This window comes from Pinus tabuliformis, chromosome 9, assembly GCF_031772625.1.
Source record: "Pinus tabuliformis cultivar Carrire ecotype Pingquan chromosome 9, CPIR1, whole genome shotgun sequence".
Classification (NCBI taxonomy): domain Eukaryota; kingdom Viridiplantae; phylum Streptophyta; class Pinopsida; order Pinales; family Pinaceae; genus Pinus; species Pinus tabuliformis.
In genome coordinates, this window is record NC_142307.1 from 41,081,470 (window position 1) to 41,101,801 (window position 20,332).

At 41.4% G+C, this 20,332-nt stretch overlaps 1 protein-coding gene across 4 annotated transcripts in view; it reads left to right on the forward strand.

Annotated features, from left to right (window-relative positions):
- The window catches only part of LOC149147049 (phosphatidylinositol N-acetylglucosaminyltransferase subunit A-like), a 318,990-nt gene that overhangs the window by 280,856 nt on the left and 17,802 nt on the right, over nt 1-20,332 (forward strand). For 3 of the 4 annotated variants that reach the window (XM_089440598.1, XM_089440600.1, XM_089440597.1), the window contains exon 9: nt 17,610-18,162. The exons of the other annotated variant lie outside the window; for it this stretch is intronic. In XM_089440598.1, coding sequence (XP_089296724.1) covers nt 17,610-17,705 — 96 coding nt within the window. In that variant the 3' untranslated portion in view covers nt 17,706-18,162. Of the gene's footprint in view, nt 1-17,609; nt 18,163-20,332 lie in introns of those variants that run through there. 4 annotated transcript variants of the gene reach the window in all.

The following is a 20,332-nucleotide window of genomic DNA, read 5'->3' on the forward strand; positions in this document are numbered from 1 at the left end:
CTTGATCTTCTTCTTATTATTTGTGTATGTGTTTCTTCAAACTCCTACCAAAAACATAAAGACAAGAACACAAATGTTGGCTCTTTGCCAAGGCCAAAACCTCTCTCTCTTTGGGAGAAAAACCCTTCGGTAAGTTTCTCTTATTGGAGCTTCTTATTGATCAATGCCAAACCCTAGACCCTTGACTAGGATGTCCTCCAAGCACAAGTCAAGTCCTCTCCTCTTTTCTACACTTTGTTCCCGACACATAGACTTCCTTCTTCTGACACTTTGCTCCCCAACACTTTGTCCTCCTTCTTTGCTGCTTGTCTAGAGATAGACCTTTCTTGAGAGAGCTTTATATGAGATGTTCCTCTTCTATACTTAGTGATGTCCTTTTCTCAAGTAGACTCCTTCCTTCTTTGACCAAACGAGATGTTTCTTGAGATGTAGGAGCAGACTCAATATGACTGTACAGAAGCCCTAAATTCTTCACACATGTGGCAGGGATCCTTGTAGTTTAGGGTCCTTTCACCTTCATTTGAGAGAGAGATTTCTTTGCTTGACTTGGGAGGCCTTCTAGGCCTCATTTGTAGCCCAACCAATAATGATTCTTGGACTGTTCTCTAGCTATTGTTATACCCGCAGATTTACCCTCCCTTTCTTCGCATGTGTGACTGTTTCTAGCCCTAGAAACAGTCCTACACCTTCGCTTTATCTTCTCCTTTCTTCGCTGCACTTAGGAGACCCTTTAGACTTGTTTTTTCCTCTCTCTTCTCGGCTTCTATCCTTCACTGATTTCAAAGATGCTTGGTTGACGTTGTGAGGGAGTGGACAACCTCTATATATAGAGGACTGTCCCTCCTTTAGGCTGACTTGAGGCTGACATCATGACTGTAGGCCGACTTGTCTATTTCTTCATCATTTTTCTGCTTGAAGGATGTCGTTGCAAGGAGGAGGCTTGTTGGCTTTGCTTGGAGGTATTCCTTTGACCTTATACAATATTCTACATAGTGTAACATGCCCTCTAAGGGTCTTACATAAATACATTGACACTTTGACTTCCTGAAAGTACTTAAACATGTGCTTGACCTACTTCAATGAGCAAGAAACTCATTGACAAATAATATAAAAATAATTTCTCTTTTCTTGAATAAATACAAATGTCAAAATTACATTTATGAAGATTGAACCTAGTTACACTTTCTTCAACACTCAAAGATATCACTTCTCCTGCTGTGCTTATAGAGAAAAATTCTACTAGCTTGTCATAGATGCTTTTTGACTTCTCCAATTTAGCTACATAGGGAATGAGAGAATACTTGATTGACTCTATAAGGATTCTTTGAGCCCTTATCTCCCCCTTCATATACTTTGCTAGAGCTTAAGCTTCTTCTTTTGTGTTGATTTGGGGTAGCATCGGATGTGCTCTAGCCACAAAAATTGGTGGAGAGGCTAAGGCACATGAGATCTCCAATACCCAGAAAGGGTTTGGGCAGATTCTGAACAATTTAGGAGATATTAAAATAATTAATATTTTTAATGGAGTCCCTAAGTCTAAACTTAAGGAAAATAAAATATCAATGTGAATTAATATAAAACTTTGTTAGAATGGTCCAAAAGTCATGCATCAAGCCAGATCTAATCTTAGCCATTGATTAGGGACTTAATCTTGGCCGTTGATTTGTCAATGAGAAAAGTATAAGAGGGGGCTTGAGGGTCACTTGGAGAACACACCAAGAGATCAAGATTTCAACTTTCTGGGGCTGGGTTTGCTGAGAAAATTGAGAGAGTGATCAGAGTTGCATCTGAGGGGCAGTGAATACAAAAGCTAAGAGACAGAGATAGCACCGAGAGGATCAACGCAGTAGCCAGAGAGAGGGACGCAAAACCAGCCAAGGGTTCACGCAGAGGCAGCCAGGAGCTGCGCAGTGCCTCAGAGGGCCAGCATGAGTGTCGCAGAGAGCCAGAGGGCTGATGCAGTGCCTCCAGAGGCTGACACGAGCCAAGCCAGAGTGACGTTGGGCTAGAGAGAGCTGACGCTAGGTTTTCGTGGGGCAAATTGGAGCTGTGGAGTTGCCGGAGTGTTTATCCAGGGTTTCAGCCGGAATATTTTCTTTCGAGTAGAGAGGTACTACTGTCGAGATTTTTCTTTGTTGGGTAAGCCGGATTTGGTACCTAGATTGTATTTTGAAACTGCTTAATAAATCAAATCCTCAGATAGCTGCACCGACTTTCCCACATTGGGTTTTTCCGGGGACAATAGTCCAAAAACAACGGTGTCACTTGTGTGTTTGTTTCTGTTTCCTTCAATTGATGATCGGTAATGTGTTGAGCATGTACTTGTATTTATTTCCAATATCTACATGGTAAATAACTTGTTAATTAACAGAAGAAGTAGGTAGGAATAAATCAATAAAGTACATGAAGGGTGTCTAACAGTTAAGCTTAGAAATTCCAACATGGTATCAGAGCGTGGTTGCAGATCACAGGAGAACTGAGGACATCAGCCAAGCAGAGCAACAACAACAGAAAACAGTTGTCCCGAGTGACAGAGGTTGTTCCTAGCAGAGAAGCAGCAAGGAAGGGGTGACGCAGTGCCTGCGTCATCAAGTTCGAGCCAAGAAGAGGCAGTGCAGAGGCTGAGGGAGGCAAAAACAGGCTTACGCAGAGCCACGCAGAGGCCAGGTGGGCTGACACAGTTGGTTGAGGAAGCTGATTTGCCAGTGCTGGGATTGCGTAGAGCCTAAGAGCTCTAACCTTCAATTTGCTGGCGTTTAGGAGGCTGTGGGTAAGTTGCAGAGTGGAGCTGGTGGGGTACTGTAGTCAGAATAGTACCTAACAGAGCAAGACCAAGGAGGAGGGAGTTGCTACCAAGGATTTCTAGCCGAGAAATCCATATTAGTGGTGTAGCTGCACTAATGATCGGAGTGGGGGCATCTCAACATTGGAAGAAGGGTTTCCAGGAGGGAAATCAAGGCTCAGAGGGAGTCACACCAAGAACTTCTAGGAGGGAAGTAGAGGAGCAACGAGATGGAAGTGAACGGGGTAAGAGACCAGGATAGACTGGACGGAGCCTCAAACTTCATAGTTTGGAAGGCCAAAATCCTATCCGTTCTAGACAGAAATCGTGTCAAGCACTTCGCCTTGAGGATGATAGCTATCCCAGTTGACCCAACTGATAATGACAAGTACGAGGAGGCAATGACGAGGGCCCAGAGCATCATTCTTGACGGGGTCAAAGACCATGTTGTACCACATATTGCCGGAAAGGACACGACAAATGAGATGTGGGAGGCCCTAAAGAAATTCTACCAGCATACTTTTGTGAAGAGAAGGATGTTACTAGAAAATCAGCTGCGATCATACCAGATGCAGAAGGGAGAACACATCGACCCCTTCCTCGGTCGATTGAAGGACATCTGGGATCAGCTGACTTCCATAGGGGCTATGCCGAATCAAGAATTGATGGTGAGAACAGCGCTGAACGCAGTCTCAGAAGACTGGGAGGTGATTGTCTAAAGCATACTGGGCAGGGCGACCCTTCTAGATTGGGAGGAAATGTGGGCTGCTCTTCACCAAGAAGAGATCAGAAGGCTAAGCAAGGCGGGAAGCAGCGGCAAGGGGATCAGAATCAAGGAGGAGGAGATGATGTTGCCCTAGCATCTGACGGAAAGCAGAGGAAACAGAAGAAGAAGGACCTCTCCAAGGTCAAATGCTTCCACTGTGGGGAGTTGGGTCATTATGCGACCCAGTGTCCAAGGAAGAAGAGCAAGGGGGAGGCCTCCAAGACCAAGGCTGTGCTAGCAAGGGCAGATAAGGAAGTGGAGATAGACGATGACTATGCCATGAGTGCACACATATCACTTGAGCGGAAGTGGGGAGACATCAAGCTGTAGTTAGACGAACTACAGGCGATGAGAGGCATGATCCTCGAGGTACCTAACCTCTTGGATTAGACCTTGCTATGGGAGCCCCAAAGAGGAGTAGCAGGTTTGGCAAATGTCAGTAGAGACGGATGCGGATAGAGCGACAAAGGGAGCTATAGTGCAGGATTCTCAGGACAGCGTGAGGCAGCGGTGCGAGAAGCACGGGAGTGTTGCACTAGTGCAGGATGGCACAGAGAGGTGTGCAACGGTGCGAGATACAGGGAGTTGTTGCAACAGCGCAGAGGTCAGAGAGAGAGCACTTGTCAGTGTTGATCTAGATTGTCATTAATGGCAATATGAAGCCGAGGAGCTATCAGAGAAGAGCTATCAAAGTAGAGAAGAGAAGCAAGTGTAAGAGCGGAAGATTGAGGTGGAGCCACATCGGAGGAGCCATGTTGGGAGTATCGCGTGTAATGTATGCCCAAGAAGAACCGAGAGGAAGAATTCATGAAAAGAAGCAAAGAGGAACATATCAGAGCAGAGAACATTGGAAGTTGTAAGACCAGGAGCGTTATATTAGAGCCGAGGTATGGAGGAGGGTCGTGGAGTCGTATTGGATGGCATTAAGAGATGAACAATGGAGATGAGTTTTTGTCCTAGTGGAAAAGGAATCTGGAGGAGTAGAGCTATCGGAAGCCAAAGGAAAAACTATCGGAAGTATCGCATATGCCAAGAGTAAGAGCCATAACGGAGGAGTTAACAGTTAATCTCATGGTTAAACGATTAAGCGCTTTATTTAAGTGATTGATTAATGCACATTGTTATATTCCAAAAAGCGGGTTTGTAATAGTGGCAGTGGTTTTCGAGCGGATGCAAAATGAAAAGTGGTATTTAGTGGAGAGCGCCCAATTCCATTCAATGGTTGACACGTAGCAACTAGAGAAGAGAGAAAAAACGCTCATTTCAAGCGGGTAACTCTCGTGCAAGTAGTCCACCCGAAATGCATGTAGGTTGTTGGATCTAGCATGGGTTGATCGACGACGAAGGATCAACGAATGGTTTTAGGTTGATCGGGTTAAGTCGGTGTTGGACACCTAATCCTAAAGGGTTAGTGTGGAAGCCGAAAAGACTAAGCAGTCCAAGAGACCTTGGGATCTGAAACCCAAGAGTCACAACATTGTATTATAAATGTACATCTATTGTTAATAAAAAATGAACTCACTGATTTATCTTTCATATGTTTGAGCTGTCCATGTGTGTTTAACATGGTATCAGAGCCATGATGAGTGGCCTGTTTTCCCTGAGCAACTGGTCTAAGTTGCCTTGAATAGTGCTGACTAGAGCTGGCCTAGTCTTCTGTAACGCTCCATTAATTCTGCCATCCCTGCGCTGTACCTGCGCCCTGCTCTTCTGAAGCTGCATACAAAATGATGTCAGAGCTGAAACGGTAACGCTGCCTGAAACACTGCTGAGTGAAACGCACGCTGCCTGAAGACTCTTTTTCTGAAGACTACCAGTATAATCGCTGGCTCAGTTGGAGGAGTTGCACTGATAGCAGTAGCGCCAGTGCTGAATTGAAACGCCTGGTAACGTAACCGATAGCAGTAGCGCCAGTGCTGAATTGAAACGCCTGGTAATGTATGGTCTCAGAGCTAACGTATGGTATGGTAACGTAGTATCCCAATTCCGCTTGCACGTTACTCAACAAAACTCTTCATTTTCGTTTGATTCTCCTTTTGGTCTGCGTGTCATTCAAACTGCTCCGACCTCCCTCCACTTCGTTGTGCATTTCAAATCGAATAATAGATTGCTGTAGCATGTACAATCCGATACTCCGCCTTGTCCAGTAATGGCGGCATCATCGATTCTTTAATGAATTTCTTCAGTACCAGGAATGTGCATTCGGAACAACAGTGGGGAAAATCTATTCGGGATTGGAGCCTGTTTATCTGGCCACATCAGGAACAGTAGCAAATCTGGGCCGAAAGTGGGTTCGAGCACTGGCAATATTCTCGTAGAAGTCGAGATCTGAGGAGGCTGCGCGACTACTCACTCGCATAAAGCCGAGCCACTCATTTAGAGCGGAGGCCCTGCTTGGCGGGATTCAATGTGTTTCTGTACCGGACCATATATCATTGTCGAAGTCGAGGGACTACCGGATTAAGCCGGATATCTGGGTTGATCCGGCTACGTGGAGATTGGACAAATACGTCAGGAGCGGCATGATCAAGGCTAAGCCAGTCATACCAGGCTCCAGCGTTGTGAATTGCCGTTGAATACTGAGATTGATCTCAATCGGAGATCGTCACCGTGGGACCGAGGGCCCACGCCGGCACGGGATTACGCCATGGTTTGGACTCGGATTAACGAGAGTGCCCACATCAACAAGCGAGGAATTGCACAGCCGATAATTTCTCCTATCAGAAAGATGCCTTCAATCTGAGGATCTTCTATGGTTATATACTTAGTTAAGAGCTCTGTTGACTTCAGCTCAAACAAGTTTCCAACAGGCAGTCTGGCAGTTGAAGAGAGTCACATCAAAACCAATTCATGGTATCAGAGCCCCTCTACAGGGTCTGACATCCGGAGATAATTATTCCTCTGAGCAGGGAAGCATTATCGTTGTCATTTCTCTGAATTTGAGTTTTTTGGATGAAATTCTATCGCAGAATTCAATTTGGCTATCTACATGCATGTCTGTTTAATTTGGTACTGTGCACAAGCTTTCGCTTATAGACAAATGGATGTGCCACGTTGCAGTTGTATTGTTGAATGGTGAATGCAGTATAACTGGAGTTAACGCTGATAGATGATTTGTAAGTCAAATTTTTTATGACTTGGCACATGCTCAAGCAGATTTTAAGAGCAGTATTGAAGCCACCTCGAAGTAGATTTGGTGTTGTCCATGGAACAATTTGAAACAACCTCTGAGTGAAGTGATTCGTGGAGAAGTGATCAGCATTGTGAAGTGAATTTGAAGCATTTTTGAAGACATTTTTGGAAGTCATTTTTTTGCAGTTTCTTGTAGAGATTTTGGAGCAGTTTCTTGTAGAGATTTTGCATGATTTCCATAGCAGCTAGATGCTCTGAAGTTTGAAGTTGAGGACAGCGCTCATCTTCACATTTATATATTTTTTTTGCATTGGTGATGTTATGCTCCAGTTCATTCTTGAAACGAACTGTGGACTGTTGATTTACCATGTGCCCAATTGTACCAATGTTTATTGTAGCTTGACGAGAAATGTTTATTGTAGTTTAACTTGGTAACATCTAGCTTACTCAGGTCCTGCTCCATCAACCATTTTCGCGACATTGTTGCCACTTGATAAGCCCTTACAATATCTTGTAGTAAGAGGACAATATTATTTTTCTGTTGCTGTTGCCTCAGTTGTGTTTTTTAAGTGACATTGAAGAAAAATGGCCAGACTTGAAGATGCATTAAAGTTATTGAATATCCTAATTCATTCCACTGTTGATGAGATGGTCAAAGTTAACAAAGAAACTCTCTTTGACATCCAAACCTCTCTGCAAACTGCACATGAGAATATTGAGTTTTTGCAGCTTGAAACAAAGCTACAGCAGGAAGAATTACACCAGTGGAGTCATCATTCTGAACCTGTTTCTGTTCAGAACAATGAAGCAGACTCCCATAAACAGCAAGTCAATAATGTTACAGTTCATTCAGATAAAGCAGCAAAGTTACATGCAGATGCAGAGGTTCAGTCTGCACTTCCCAAGCCCATCATCAGACCTTGGGAACAGCTTGTCCACAACAAGCATAGAACTGGTCTTGGATATGACAAGGACTTGTCCTTTCATATTCCAGACTATGCCAAGCCCATTCAGTTTCAAAGTGTTGGATTCATTCATGACAGTTCACCTGCTCTTCCTGACAGTTCAACTTCAGCTATTCCAGATTCTACTCCTCTTCCACCGCAGCAACAACAACAATAGATTGTAAAATGCCAACACTATGACCGAGTTGGCCATTTGAAAGATCACTATTTTGATCTTCATCCATGTAAGCACTATCATAAAACCAGCCATTCTTCAAACAGATGCTTCAAAAACAAACATCCTGCAAGAACAAAGATTCATCTTGGATGGATCGCTTCTTGGCAATGGGCATCAAGAGCCAAGAAGATATTCCAAACACATATCAGAACTTGTTCCAAAGTATTGAACAGTCTTGCAGTTGAGTTTTCTCCATCTTCTCACCTTGTATCTGACAGGGGGGGAAATGATGGTCATCTACAAGCTTCAAAGTCACATCAAGCGAGCCTGAGCCACAACCTGCCACACCAGTTTCAGAGTTGTAGCCAGAGACAAGATGCCTGAACATGCCTTCGGTTGGCAATCTGGGACTTCCTCTAGCAGAAGACTCCAGCTTCTTGCCAGTTTTGGAAGAGTTCCAGCAGAGTTGTTGGTCATCCTTAAACCATCACAGATTAAGGACACTTCCTCTAGCAGAAGACACCAGCTTCTTGCCAGTTTTGGAAGAGTTCTAGGAATTGCATTAAGCATTCCAGAGTTGTTGGTCATCCTTAAACCATCACAGATTGAGAACACTTCCTCTAGCAGAAGACACCAGCTTCTTGCCAGTTTTGGAAGAGTTCCGGGAACTGCACTAAGCGTTCCAGTGTTGGTGGTCATCCTTAAACCACCGCCCTTTTTTACCAACATTTCATAGAGCACATTCAGCCTAGTGCTGCCATGCATTTTTGCACATTTTTGTATTACAGCTCTCTTCTTGGACTCATACATAACCCTTCGGATTAAGGGGGGGAATGTTGGACACCTAATCCTAAAGGGTTAGTGTGGAAGCCGAAAAGACTAAGCAATCCAAGAGACCTTGGGATCTGAAACCCAAGAGTCACAACATTGTATTATAAATGTACATCTATTGTTAATAAAAAATGAACTCACTGATTTATCTTTCATATGTTTGAGCTGTCCATGTGTGTTTAACAGTCGGGACTGTTAGATCCAGAGAGAAGAGATCTGCGGTGCAACAAGCTTTCGATGGATTATGTTGATCAGACCGAGTGTTGATCGTTGGATCTAATACAGAAGAAATCGACGGTGCGGAACGAGGACTCCTATTATATCGTGCCCTAATGGTATATCGCATCCGCCGTATCGGGAGTTATGTATCGCAGTGTTTAAGGCCTTGTCACGTTAAAACTCCGATTGCGATAATACCGCGGACCCGCTGCTCCATTGTAATACACCCTATTGTAATATCGTGTTCGTCGCGTCGGAAGATATGTATCACAAGTTATAAAGGGATGGCACACTATAAACTGCGATTGCGATATTACTGTGGACCCGATGGATTCATTAAAAATAGTTTATAATCATATCGCATCCAGCAGGGGAATCGACTATCGGCCATCGGCTGTACTATGGGCACGACTTATAAAGACCTCCAGAATGTTGCGATTGCGATTGTGGGTTTAAAGGAATAACTCCAACTGTTCATGAATGTTGCGATTGCCATAAAGAATAAGTCTATTGTTTGAATAATAATAAAGATGGCCTCTCTTCCTAATTAACGTGTCTTGTGAGTATTGATGAATTCGAAGAGACAGAGGAAGTCGAAGAGTGAGCACAGAGGAAGCTAAAAGATCAAGCGAGCGTTGAGGAAGCCGAAGCTCAAGTGAGCAAGGAGGAAGCCAAAGGTTAGGCGTATCAGGCATATAAAACAGAGAACAAGGAAAGTTTAATGTTGCTGGCGAACTGTAAGAAAAAAAGGGAGCCGAAGTTCTGGCAGAAGTGGAAGGAACAGGAGGACAGAAGTAAGTCATAGGTCCAGCAGGGTTGGGAGTAGAGAATTACAACCAAACAGATCCAGACAGTTACAGCAGAGGGTTGGAGTCCTTGAGGTTGGTGCCTCAGAACTGAAAGGATTGGTGTTCTGGGAGTTGATGCTCCTAAATTCAAGGTTGGTACCTTGACAAGACAAAGTTGGTGCTATGGAGGTTGGAGCCTCACAAAGAGTCCAAGTTGGTGCTTGGAAACTGATTGAAACCATATATATATATATATATATAGATATTGTACTTGATTTATTGCAAAGATCACATTAATAAAAGCATCTATTCCTGTGATCTATTTCTGTGTTCCACATATAAATGTTTTTAACTGATAAAAATAATAATTGAAAAGAAATACTGATTCACCCCCCCTCTCATTATTTCCAGCTATTGGTATCAGAGCAGGCTTCTTCATATCAGCTTAACAGCTTGAAGAAGGATTCTTAGTCATGATGAGAAATCAAGAAGTGTCAGGAAGACCTCCTTTGTTCGATGGCACAAATTTTGGTTTATGGAAAAAGTGAATGTCCTACTACTTAATGTCCCTTGGACTTGAAGTTTGGCATTCGGTCTTAAATGAGTACATAGCTCCTTCCACTCTTCCAACAGATCAAGATGAGAGGAAAGTCTATGTTGCAAATGCAAAAGCCTTAAAACTCCATTTCTAGTGGAATCACTGATTCTAAATTTACAGAAGTTATGAATTGTAACTCTGCCAAAGAAGCATGGGATAAGCTAATTAGCTTATACGATGAGGACTCTAAAGTCAAGAAGGCAAAGCTTCAAATTCATAGAGGGAAATTTGAAAGTTTGAAAATGGATGATGAAGAAGATATTGCATCATACTTTATCCGAGTAGCTAAAGTGGTCAACTCTCTTAAAGGATTGGAAGAAAACATTGAAGAAAGCACCATTGTTCAAAAGGTCTTGAGATCTCTCCCAGACAGATTTGACTCCAAAGTAAGTGCCATAGAAGAAATGAAGGATCTAGATACTCTCAAGATGGATGAACTCCATGGAATCCTCATTGCCTATGAGATGAGAAAAAGTTGCCCAAGTTCCAAAGATGCAGCATTCAAGGTCTCAAAATAAAAAAGGGGGGAAAGAAAGGAATGTCAGTAGTGATGACTTCGATGTTGAATCTGAATTGGCGCAATTTGTATGAAGGCTGAAGAAAGGATCTAAGCTAAAAGGTAAATACCCTCTTATTTGTTTCAAGTGTGGAAAAATAGGTTATTATGCTGCAAAATGTCCTCCTAAGCATGATAGTGATGATGAAGAAAATTCTAAAAGGATGGTATACAAAAAGAAAGGGTTCAATAAGGAGAATTTCCTCTCTAAGCAAGATGAGTCTTATGAAGATGAATTTGTAGTCATCAAAAAGAAATCAACTAACCAGTTCCCTCACCGCAAAGGAGGTAATGAAGAAGCAGATGAAGAAAATGACCATGCTGGAAGCCAAGAAGTATTATTCATGGCATTCACAAATGATGATGACTCAGGGCTAGAAGGAAATGTAGATGAATTGTTAATAAGTGCCATTGAAGAAAATGAGAAATTACGGAACAAAATCATTTTTCTCAAGATAGAAAACGAGGAAACAAAAAGAAGGGAAGATCTCTTGAAAAATAAGCTAAAAGAAAAAGAAGAAGCTTGCGAAGAACGTGAAGTCAAAATAGTATCTCTGAGGAAGGAATTGGAGCACGTTAAAAAGGGTTGGAAAAGCTCTCAAATACTTGACACTATCCTAAATAATCAAAAACCTCAACATGACAAATCTGGAATAGGTTTTAAAGGAGAATCATCAAGTGCTAAGAATAATGCGAAAAGGTATGTCGACGTACTTTCCAGCAACCCAAAAGAAAGATTATTTCATCAAAGGCTCATCCCAGATCCAAAGAATGAAGCGGGAATAACTCCAAGGATGAAATACTGTTTTGTATCTACAGCTGAAGCTGAGTATATAGCTACCGCAGATTGTTGTACTCAAATATTATGGATGATGGAAGCTCTAAAAGATGTCAATATAGCTACAAATCAACCAATTACCATCTCTTGTGATAACACAAGTGCTTTCAGCCTCAGCAAAAATCCAGTGATGCAGTCAAAGACCAAACATATATCAATCAAGTATCATTTCCTTCGTGAACAAGTAGCTGAACAAAACATCATCTTGAAATTTATCAATACTAAGGAGCAGATAGTTGATATTTTCACAAAACCTCTTCCTTGAGAAGCATTTGAACATCTTCGTCAAAAGATGGGGGTTATCTCTTTAGCATCACTTAAGTTGATTCATAAAGATGTTGAAAGACAGGGGTAGCAGTTCGACAAGGGGATTCCTTGTGCACTCCTTTGCCACTGATGTCAAAGGGGGAGAGAAGAAGAATATTGCCATCAATGACAAAGGGGGAGATTGTTGATCTAGATTGTCACTAATGGCAATATGAAGCCGAGGAGCTATCAAAGCAGAGCTATCAAAGAAGAGAAGAGAAGCAAGTGTAAGAGTGGAAGAGTGAGGAGGAGCCACATTGGATGAGCCATAGCGGGAGTGTCGCGTGTAATGTATGCCCAAGAAGAACCAAGAGGAAGAATTCATCAAAAGAAGCAAAGACGAACATATCAGAGTAGAGAACATTGGAAGTTGTCAGACTAGGAGTGTTATATTGGAGCCAAGGTATGGAGGAGGGTCGTGGAGTCGTATTGGATGGCGTTAAGAGATGAACAGTGAGATGAGTTTCCATCCTAGCGGAAAAGGAATCCGGAGGAGTAGAGCTATCGGAAGCCAAAGGAAAAACTATCGGAAGTATCGCATATGCCAAGAGTAAGAGCCATAACAGAGGAGTTAACAGTTAATCTCGTGGTTAAACGATTAAGCGCTTTATTTAAGTGATTGATTAATGCACGTGGTTATATTCCAAAAAGTGGGTTTGTAATAGTGGCAGTGGTTTTCGGGCAGATGCAAAATGGTAAGTGGTATTTAGAGGAGAGCGCCCGATTCCATTCAATGGTTGACATGTAGCAACTAGAGGAGAGAGTAAAACCGCTCATTTCGGGCGGGTAACTCTCGTGCAGGTAGTCCACCCGTAATGCATGTAGGCCGTTGGATGTAGCGCGGGTTGATCGACAACGAAAGATCAACGGACGGTTTTGAGTTGATTGGGTTAAGTCGGGACCGTTAGATCTAGAGAGAAGAGATCTACGGCACAACAAGCTTCCGATGGATTGTGTTGATTGGACCGAGTGTTCATCGTCGGATCTAATACAGAAGAAATCGACGGTGCGGAACGAGGACTCCTATTATATTGCGTCCTAATGGTATATCGCATTTTCCATATCGAGGGTTATGTATTGCAGTGTTTAAGGCCTTGTCACGTTAAAACTCCAATTGCGATAATACCACAGACCCACTGCTCCATTGTAATACGTCCTATTGTAATATCACCTCCGCCACGTCGAAAGATATGTATTGCAAGTTATAAAGGGATGGTACACTATAAACTGCAATTGCGATATTACTTTGGACCCGATGGATTCATTAAAAACAATTTATAATCATATCGCATCCAGCAGGGGAATCGGCTATCAGCCATCGGCTGTACTATGGGCACGACTTATAAAGACCTCCAGAATGTTGTGATTGCGATTGTGGGTTTAAAGGAATAACTCCGACTGTTCATGAATGTTGTGATTGCCGTAAAGAATAAATCTATTGTTTGAATAATAATAAAGATGGCCTCTCTTCCTAATTAACGTGTCTTGTGAGTATTGATGAATTCGAAGAGACAGAGGAAGCCGAAGAGTGAACGCAGAGGGCGCTGAAAGATCAAGCGAGCGTTGAGGAAGCCGAAGCTCAAGAGAGCAAGGAGGAAGCCAAAGGTCAGGCATATCAGGCATATAAAACAGAGAACAAGGAAAGTTTAATGTTGCTGATGAACTGTAAGAAAAAATGGGAACCGAAGTTCTAGCAGAAGTGGAAGGAATAGGAGGACAAAAGTAAGTCATAGGTCCAGCGGGGTTGGGAGCAAAGAATTACAACCAAACAGATCCAGACAGTTACAACAGAGGGTTGGAGCCCTTGAGGTTGGTGCCTCAGAACTGAAAGGATTGGTGTCCTGGGAGTTGGTGCTCTGGAGGTTGGAGCCTCACAAAGAGTCCAAGTTGGTGCTTGGCAACTGATTGAAACCATATATGTATATCTATATATATATATATATTGTACTTGATTTATTGCAAAGATCACATTAATAAAAGCATCTATTTCTGTTATCTATTTCTGTGTTCCAAATATAAATGTTTTTAACTGATAAAAATAATAATTGAAAAGAAATACTGAGTCACCCCCCTCTCAGTATTTCAAACAGTCAGCGACAGAGGGAGTTTCAGCATCGAGGGTGTCTCTAGCCTGACAGAGATGTCAGAGTTGGGAGATTAGTTACTTACTTCTCAGTAACTGAGTTGCAGTGCAACAGTTAGTAGTGACAGTGCTATGGGCAGCACGATGCAACAGGATGAGAGGGAGTTGCAGTACAGACGCAGAAGTGGCAGTGGCAGGGCCGTGGGTAGCAGTATAGGATGCAACAGTGCGGATGATAGGCAACAGGCCTAGCATCAACAGAGGGATCGATGCCGGATGATCAGGGTGATACTCAGTGAGGAGTATTGCTAGAGCACAACCATCGCTAAGAGGGAGTGTTGATTTGGGGTAGCAATGGATGTGCTCTAGCCACGAAAATTGGTGGAGAGGCTAAGGCACATGAGATCTCCAATACCCATAAAGGGTTTGGGCAGATTCTAAACAGTTTGGGAGATATTAAAATAATTAATATTTTTAATGGAGTAAATAAAATATTAATGTGAATTAATATAAAACTGTGTTAGAATGGTCCAAAAGTCATGGATTAAGACAGATCTAATCTTAGTCGTTGATTAAGGACTTAATCTCGGCCGTTGATTTGTCAATGAGAAAAGTATAAGAGGAGGTTTGAGGGTCACTTGGAGAACATACCAAGAGATCAATATTTTGATTTTCTGGGGCTGGGTTTGCTGAGAAAGTTGAGAGAGTGATCAGAGTTGCAACTGAGGGGCAGTGAATACAGAAGCAAAGAGGCAGAGATAGTACTAAGAGTATCAGCGCAAGGGCCGGAGAGAGGGACGCAAAACCAACGAAGGGTTCACGCGGAGCCGGCCAGGGCTCACGTAGAGGTAGCCAGGAGCTCCGCAGTGCCTCAGAGGGCCAGTGTGAGTGACGCAGATGGCCAGAGGACTGACGCAGTGCCTCCAGAGGCTAACGCAGGCCAAGCTAGAGTGACGCTAGGCTAACGTTGGGCTAGAGAGAGCTGACGCAGTCCCTAGAGGCTGACTCTGGTGTTTCATGGGGCAGATTGGAGCTGTGGCGCTGTCAGAGTGTTTATTCGGGGTTTCAGCCGGAATATCTGCTTCTGAGTAGAGAGGTACTACTACCGAGATTTTTCTTTGTTGGGGGAGCCGGATTTGGCACCCAGATTGTATTCTGAAACTAGTTAATAAATCAAACCCTTAGAAAGCTGCACCGGTTTTCCCACATTGGGTTTTTCCGAGGACATTAGTCCAAAAACAACGGTCACTTGTGTGTTTGTTTCTGTTTCCTTTAGTTGATGATCTGTAATGTGTTGAGCATGTACTTGTATTTATTTCCGTATTTACATGGTAAATAACTTGTTAATTAACAGAACAAGTAGGTAGGAATAAATTAGTAAAGTACATGATGGGTTTCTAGTAGTTAGGCTTAGAAATTCCAACATTTTGGTGGTTTAGTGATTGAACCCTTAACATGTCCAATGACTTCATTTTCTATGAGGATCAAATCTGTCCTCTTCTTCCATGCAAGGAAATTTGATGACCCAACCAACTTGTTGCTCTCCTTGCAAAATGAAGTCGTTTTGATAGAAAATTCAGACATAAATATAGAGGTACTTGTCAAGTGAAGATGCTTCTTGATGGTGATATCTTCAACTTGATGCCTTCTTGATTTTGATGTTGATGTTTGCTTCCTTGAAGATGACAATGTTTCTTCTCGAAATGTGCTTCTTCAAATATGCTTGTGATGTGATCCTTTCTTCGAAGAGAGGGAGATCACCTTGATTCTTTTGGATGATGATGTGCTTCTTCAAATATGCTTGTGATGTGATCCTTTTTTTGAAGAGAGGGAGATCACCTTGATTCTTTTGGATGATGATGGCAATGCTTCTTCTTTGATGTAGAGACTTCATGATGCTTCAATGTGTAGTCCTTCTTTCTTTGAGTGGAGGTGGGGTCCTTGAGATCTTCTTCTCCTTGAGATGATGATTGTAAAATGTGTGAGCTTCCCAAGAATGCTTCAAGTGTGGAACTCTTCTTTGGATGAGCTAGGGTTTTGAGGTCTTCTATGATCTTCCTTCAAGATGATGAGAGGGTTAGTCCTTCTTGATGATTTCCTTGAACTCGGCCCTTGAGTATCCCTTCTTGATGGTACGATGTTCTCTTTGATGTCATGACCTTTCTTGATATACTCCTTTTGATGGTCCTTCAATCTGCCTTTTCTTGTCTTGTCACCTTAGCTTTGATACCATGTTGAGAAATCTAAGGGCAGCTAGGTTAGGTGATTTCTCTTACTTTGATAACTGCTTGTGATATATATTACTTAACTTTATTAACTTCTTCTTACTCTTGATTATAATTAGTGTTCTTATCATCAAACAACAACCAAACCATAAAGAACAATGAGACAAGAGGACGCAAGACATAGGCAATCAACTAGGGCAAAAACCTCTCATTTTTAGAGGAAAATCCGCAAGAACTCCTCTTCTTATAGAACTTCGAATGACGTATTTCAAGACCTATGACCCTTGACCAAGAGCCCTCCAAGATCAAGTCAAACTTCTTCTTAATGAACCGTCTTTCAGCTACTTTGACCTAGCAGCTTCCAACAGCTTTGGAAACTTCCAACTACTTCGACCCAACAACTTCCAACAACTTTTACCCCCAGCAACTTGCCAACAACTTTCCGACACTTCGACTTGCCCAACAAATTTCCAACATTTCGACTTGCCCAACAATTTTCCAACACTTCGACTTTCCCAACAACTTTCTAGTACTTCGACTTGTCGAACAATTTTCCAGCACTTCCACTTGCCCAACAACTTTCCTGCACTTTGACTTTGTTGTAGTAAGGTTGCCCTAATTTTCGCATGTGTGAGGAGAAGATAGCCCAAAAACAATATTCAAAATTTCATTCCTTTAGTCTTCCTCTTCTTCGCTCTCCTTCTCTTCCTTGATCGAATTTCTTGTGGTGAGTGAGTGCTCTTCAAGTGAGGTTGAAGTCTCTTATATATAGGCTTCACAAGGTGTCCAATATCCTTTCATGAGGCCGACTTGCTCCTTCATGTAGGCTGACTTGTTGCTACTTGTTTGACAAGGTCTTGGAGGGTCTTTGACTCGAACAATTTTTCTTTGCAATATGTAACATGCCCAAAAGGGTCTTCCATACATGGCAATCACTCAATTGACTTGTAGACTCAATGACAAGCCCTAGAAGCACACAATGGGTGTTTGACCTAAAAATAAATTTCCCTTGAGCATAAAACCCATGCCTCAAGAGTAACAATAATAAATTTATTTTTCTCTTTACATCAAATACATAAAATCATGATGACATACATCATTATGAAGACCAAACCTAGTTACATATTTCAACAGCTCTGTCCTAACCTTATGATTGTCAGCAAAGATTCATTGATAGAATCAAGTTTTTTCTAGTCTCAATATGACAATAAAATATAATTCATACAAAAAGGTATCTGGGAAAAAGAGGGTTGACCATTTGAGTATTCTTAATGTTGCTGTGGACATTTCTGTATTTTCGGTTTAGCTTACCAAATAAACTAACTGTGTTGATTGAAAATTTTATGCTGTTTGTGTGTTTCAGCCCGTGAAAAATGTTGACGTGGCTCCTGATTGGTCTGTGATCAAAAGGGATCACAACGAAGATGCACCACCCCTTCACTGTCATGAGTTTTTCTAGTAGTCTATTCAATTGGAACCCAAGCACAATACATAATCTCATGATGATCGACTTCTAGTGGTTTTATTAAATCTACTGTTGCAGTAGATAGGAATTGTAGCTATGTAGCTCATTATCGGTATCTCAGGAAGGAGAGCCCACTGAATGTGGCCTGTAATACATGAAGGTTTCCCTTTCTGTCTATGACAAGATTTTGCACCATATAATAATGGAATACTAGGTTATCTTCATGACAACTTCACGGAATATACAACTTATTGTAAATCTGTTCAAGGTCTTATAATTTATATTCATATGGGCATGATAAGTTTATGCTTCCTTAATGGAAGTCCTTGCACATGTGCCTGCGTGTGTAGGTGTTTTCCACTTGTACCATATATTAAATTGGGGAACTTTCTTTTGTTCAGAATATTTTTGTCGAATGATATCCATTAAGTATGGGCTACCAAATTTTTTATATGCTTCTAATTGTCACAGGAAATTATGAGCAAGTATCATATATGGTATTGTCAAATCTGAACGATAACCCGAGTCGTCATGCAGTAGAACATATTGCAACATGTAAAACAAATCAATTTTAGATTTCAAATAGCGGTAACTTCAAGAAATGAAGAAAAGTGGTATAGAGTGAAAGCTGGTAGAAATGATTCTAATTTCAACTTCGCATCGGTCTTAGTTACAGTTTGTTATGAACAATCCTGTTCGAGAGCTAGTATATCTATTGTAAGTAGGAAAAACAACAATTAAAATTCATATAGGACAAAATACTATTTTATAATATGAATGAATGATAATACTAGAGATCCTAGCTATTAGGCTGGCTTAGTAGGTTTAAGTACTATGTTGTTGTTTGAAGAGCATGTTTAATTTCACATCGAAAAGTTTATAGCACAAAAACTAAAAGATACATTTTATTAAAAAATTGTAAAATTAAATTTCTCTTCTAATATTATAATATAAGATGGTATATGTTCATATCTCAAAACTCAACTTAAATATTTATTAATCAAGCTTATGCGAAACTTGAAAATGAAGTTATAAGAAATATACATTGTAATTTTTTCATTATATGTGAAACACAACGTGTCATAGGTTTGTGGTGTTGGAAACACTGAGAGGGGATGAATCAGTATTTCTTTTCAATTGTTATTATGTCCAGTTAGATTCTTCACAATTAAAATCAGAGAAATGAATAATCTTATTATAGAAAAAATATTTTTATGAAATGAAGTACAATAAGATGTGACGGTTCCAACCCTTCGGAAATTTCGGCACCAACCTATTGCCAAGCACCAATTTGGAATTAATGAGGCTCTGACCTCTAGGGCTTCAACCCTATCTTCTCCAAGGCACCAACCTTGTGTTTATGGACACCTACCCAAAGGACACCAATCCTTCAATTTTTAACAAATAGAGTGTATGAAAAACTTGCTTCAACAGCTGATCATTTTTTCCACAAGACTTCAATGGTTGCTTCAAGATGTCTTCAAGGTCCCTTCACTATGCTGCACTAAGCCTGCTCCACTGCACCATTCTTCATCACCCAATCTGCACCATCAGCTCTGCACCATACTACACCATCTATTTTGCACCATACTTCTTCATCAATTTCGCATCAATGTTTTTGCACCACATGTCACCAGTACTTCACCAACACTTCACCACAACTCACTAATTATGCACCATTTATTTAGCAACAATATTGTTGCACCATGCTACACCAACTCTGCAAAAGCTCAAAGTATTGTCACTCCACAGAGCAGGCAACAGGTTTGTAACAAGTATATACTTCACAAATTATCTCTTCACAACTCTAAAACAAAGTGAAGATATAGGTCCGAAGCACTCTCACTGCTACAACATAGGTCCGAAGAGATTAATCTCAGTCTGAGGCACCTTTGAGATAAGATATAACTCTGCTCTGTTCCGAAAGCTTCAAGCTTATAGATTAGCACAATCCCCAAACATTGTCCGCAATCAGAGATGACAATCTGCAATTCTGAGGTGAGTTGTCTATCAAAAGAAGTGCAATACGAGTTTTTGTTTAGCCTCCTCTTCAGAGGACTAAGGTCTATAAATTATCTTAGTTTTAACTCTGCAATCCCACAAGAATTAATAACTTAACTTCAAAAATTAATTTCTCCCAAACTGTTTGGAGTTTCGGGTTGAGTAATAGCTCGTTGGAAAGGAAAAATTAAGCTCTTCAAGATGGTGAAGGTCTCATGGTGAGATTCTGCCTCTAAGGAGGTGAAAAGTAATTTTTAATGTGACTTGTCCTTTATGAGTGCAGAAATGGAGGTAGGACAGTTAGGCTTCTTGTTAGGCTTCTTCATCATAGGCTTATAATGTCAACAAGATAGTGGTGATGTTAGGGTTCAACCCTAACCCCCTTATTTATGTAATAGGATTGAGTCATAGTTATAGTTAAGTAAAGAGTCAGTAAAGCCCATATTAATAATTGTAAGTGGTTGACCCGCATTTAATGAAGGGACCACAGTTAGTTGCAAATGGGCCATGGTATTAGATAGATGGTATTAATAAGAACAATGGTATTGCCCCATGGTATTGCATGTATGAATCCTATATAAAGGATAGAGACTCCCTTCGAGGAGCATCGTGTCTTATTT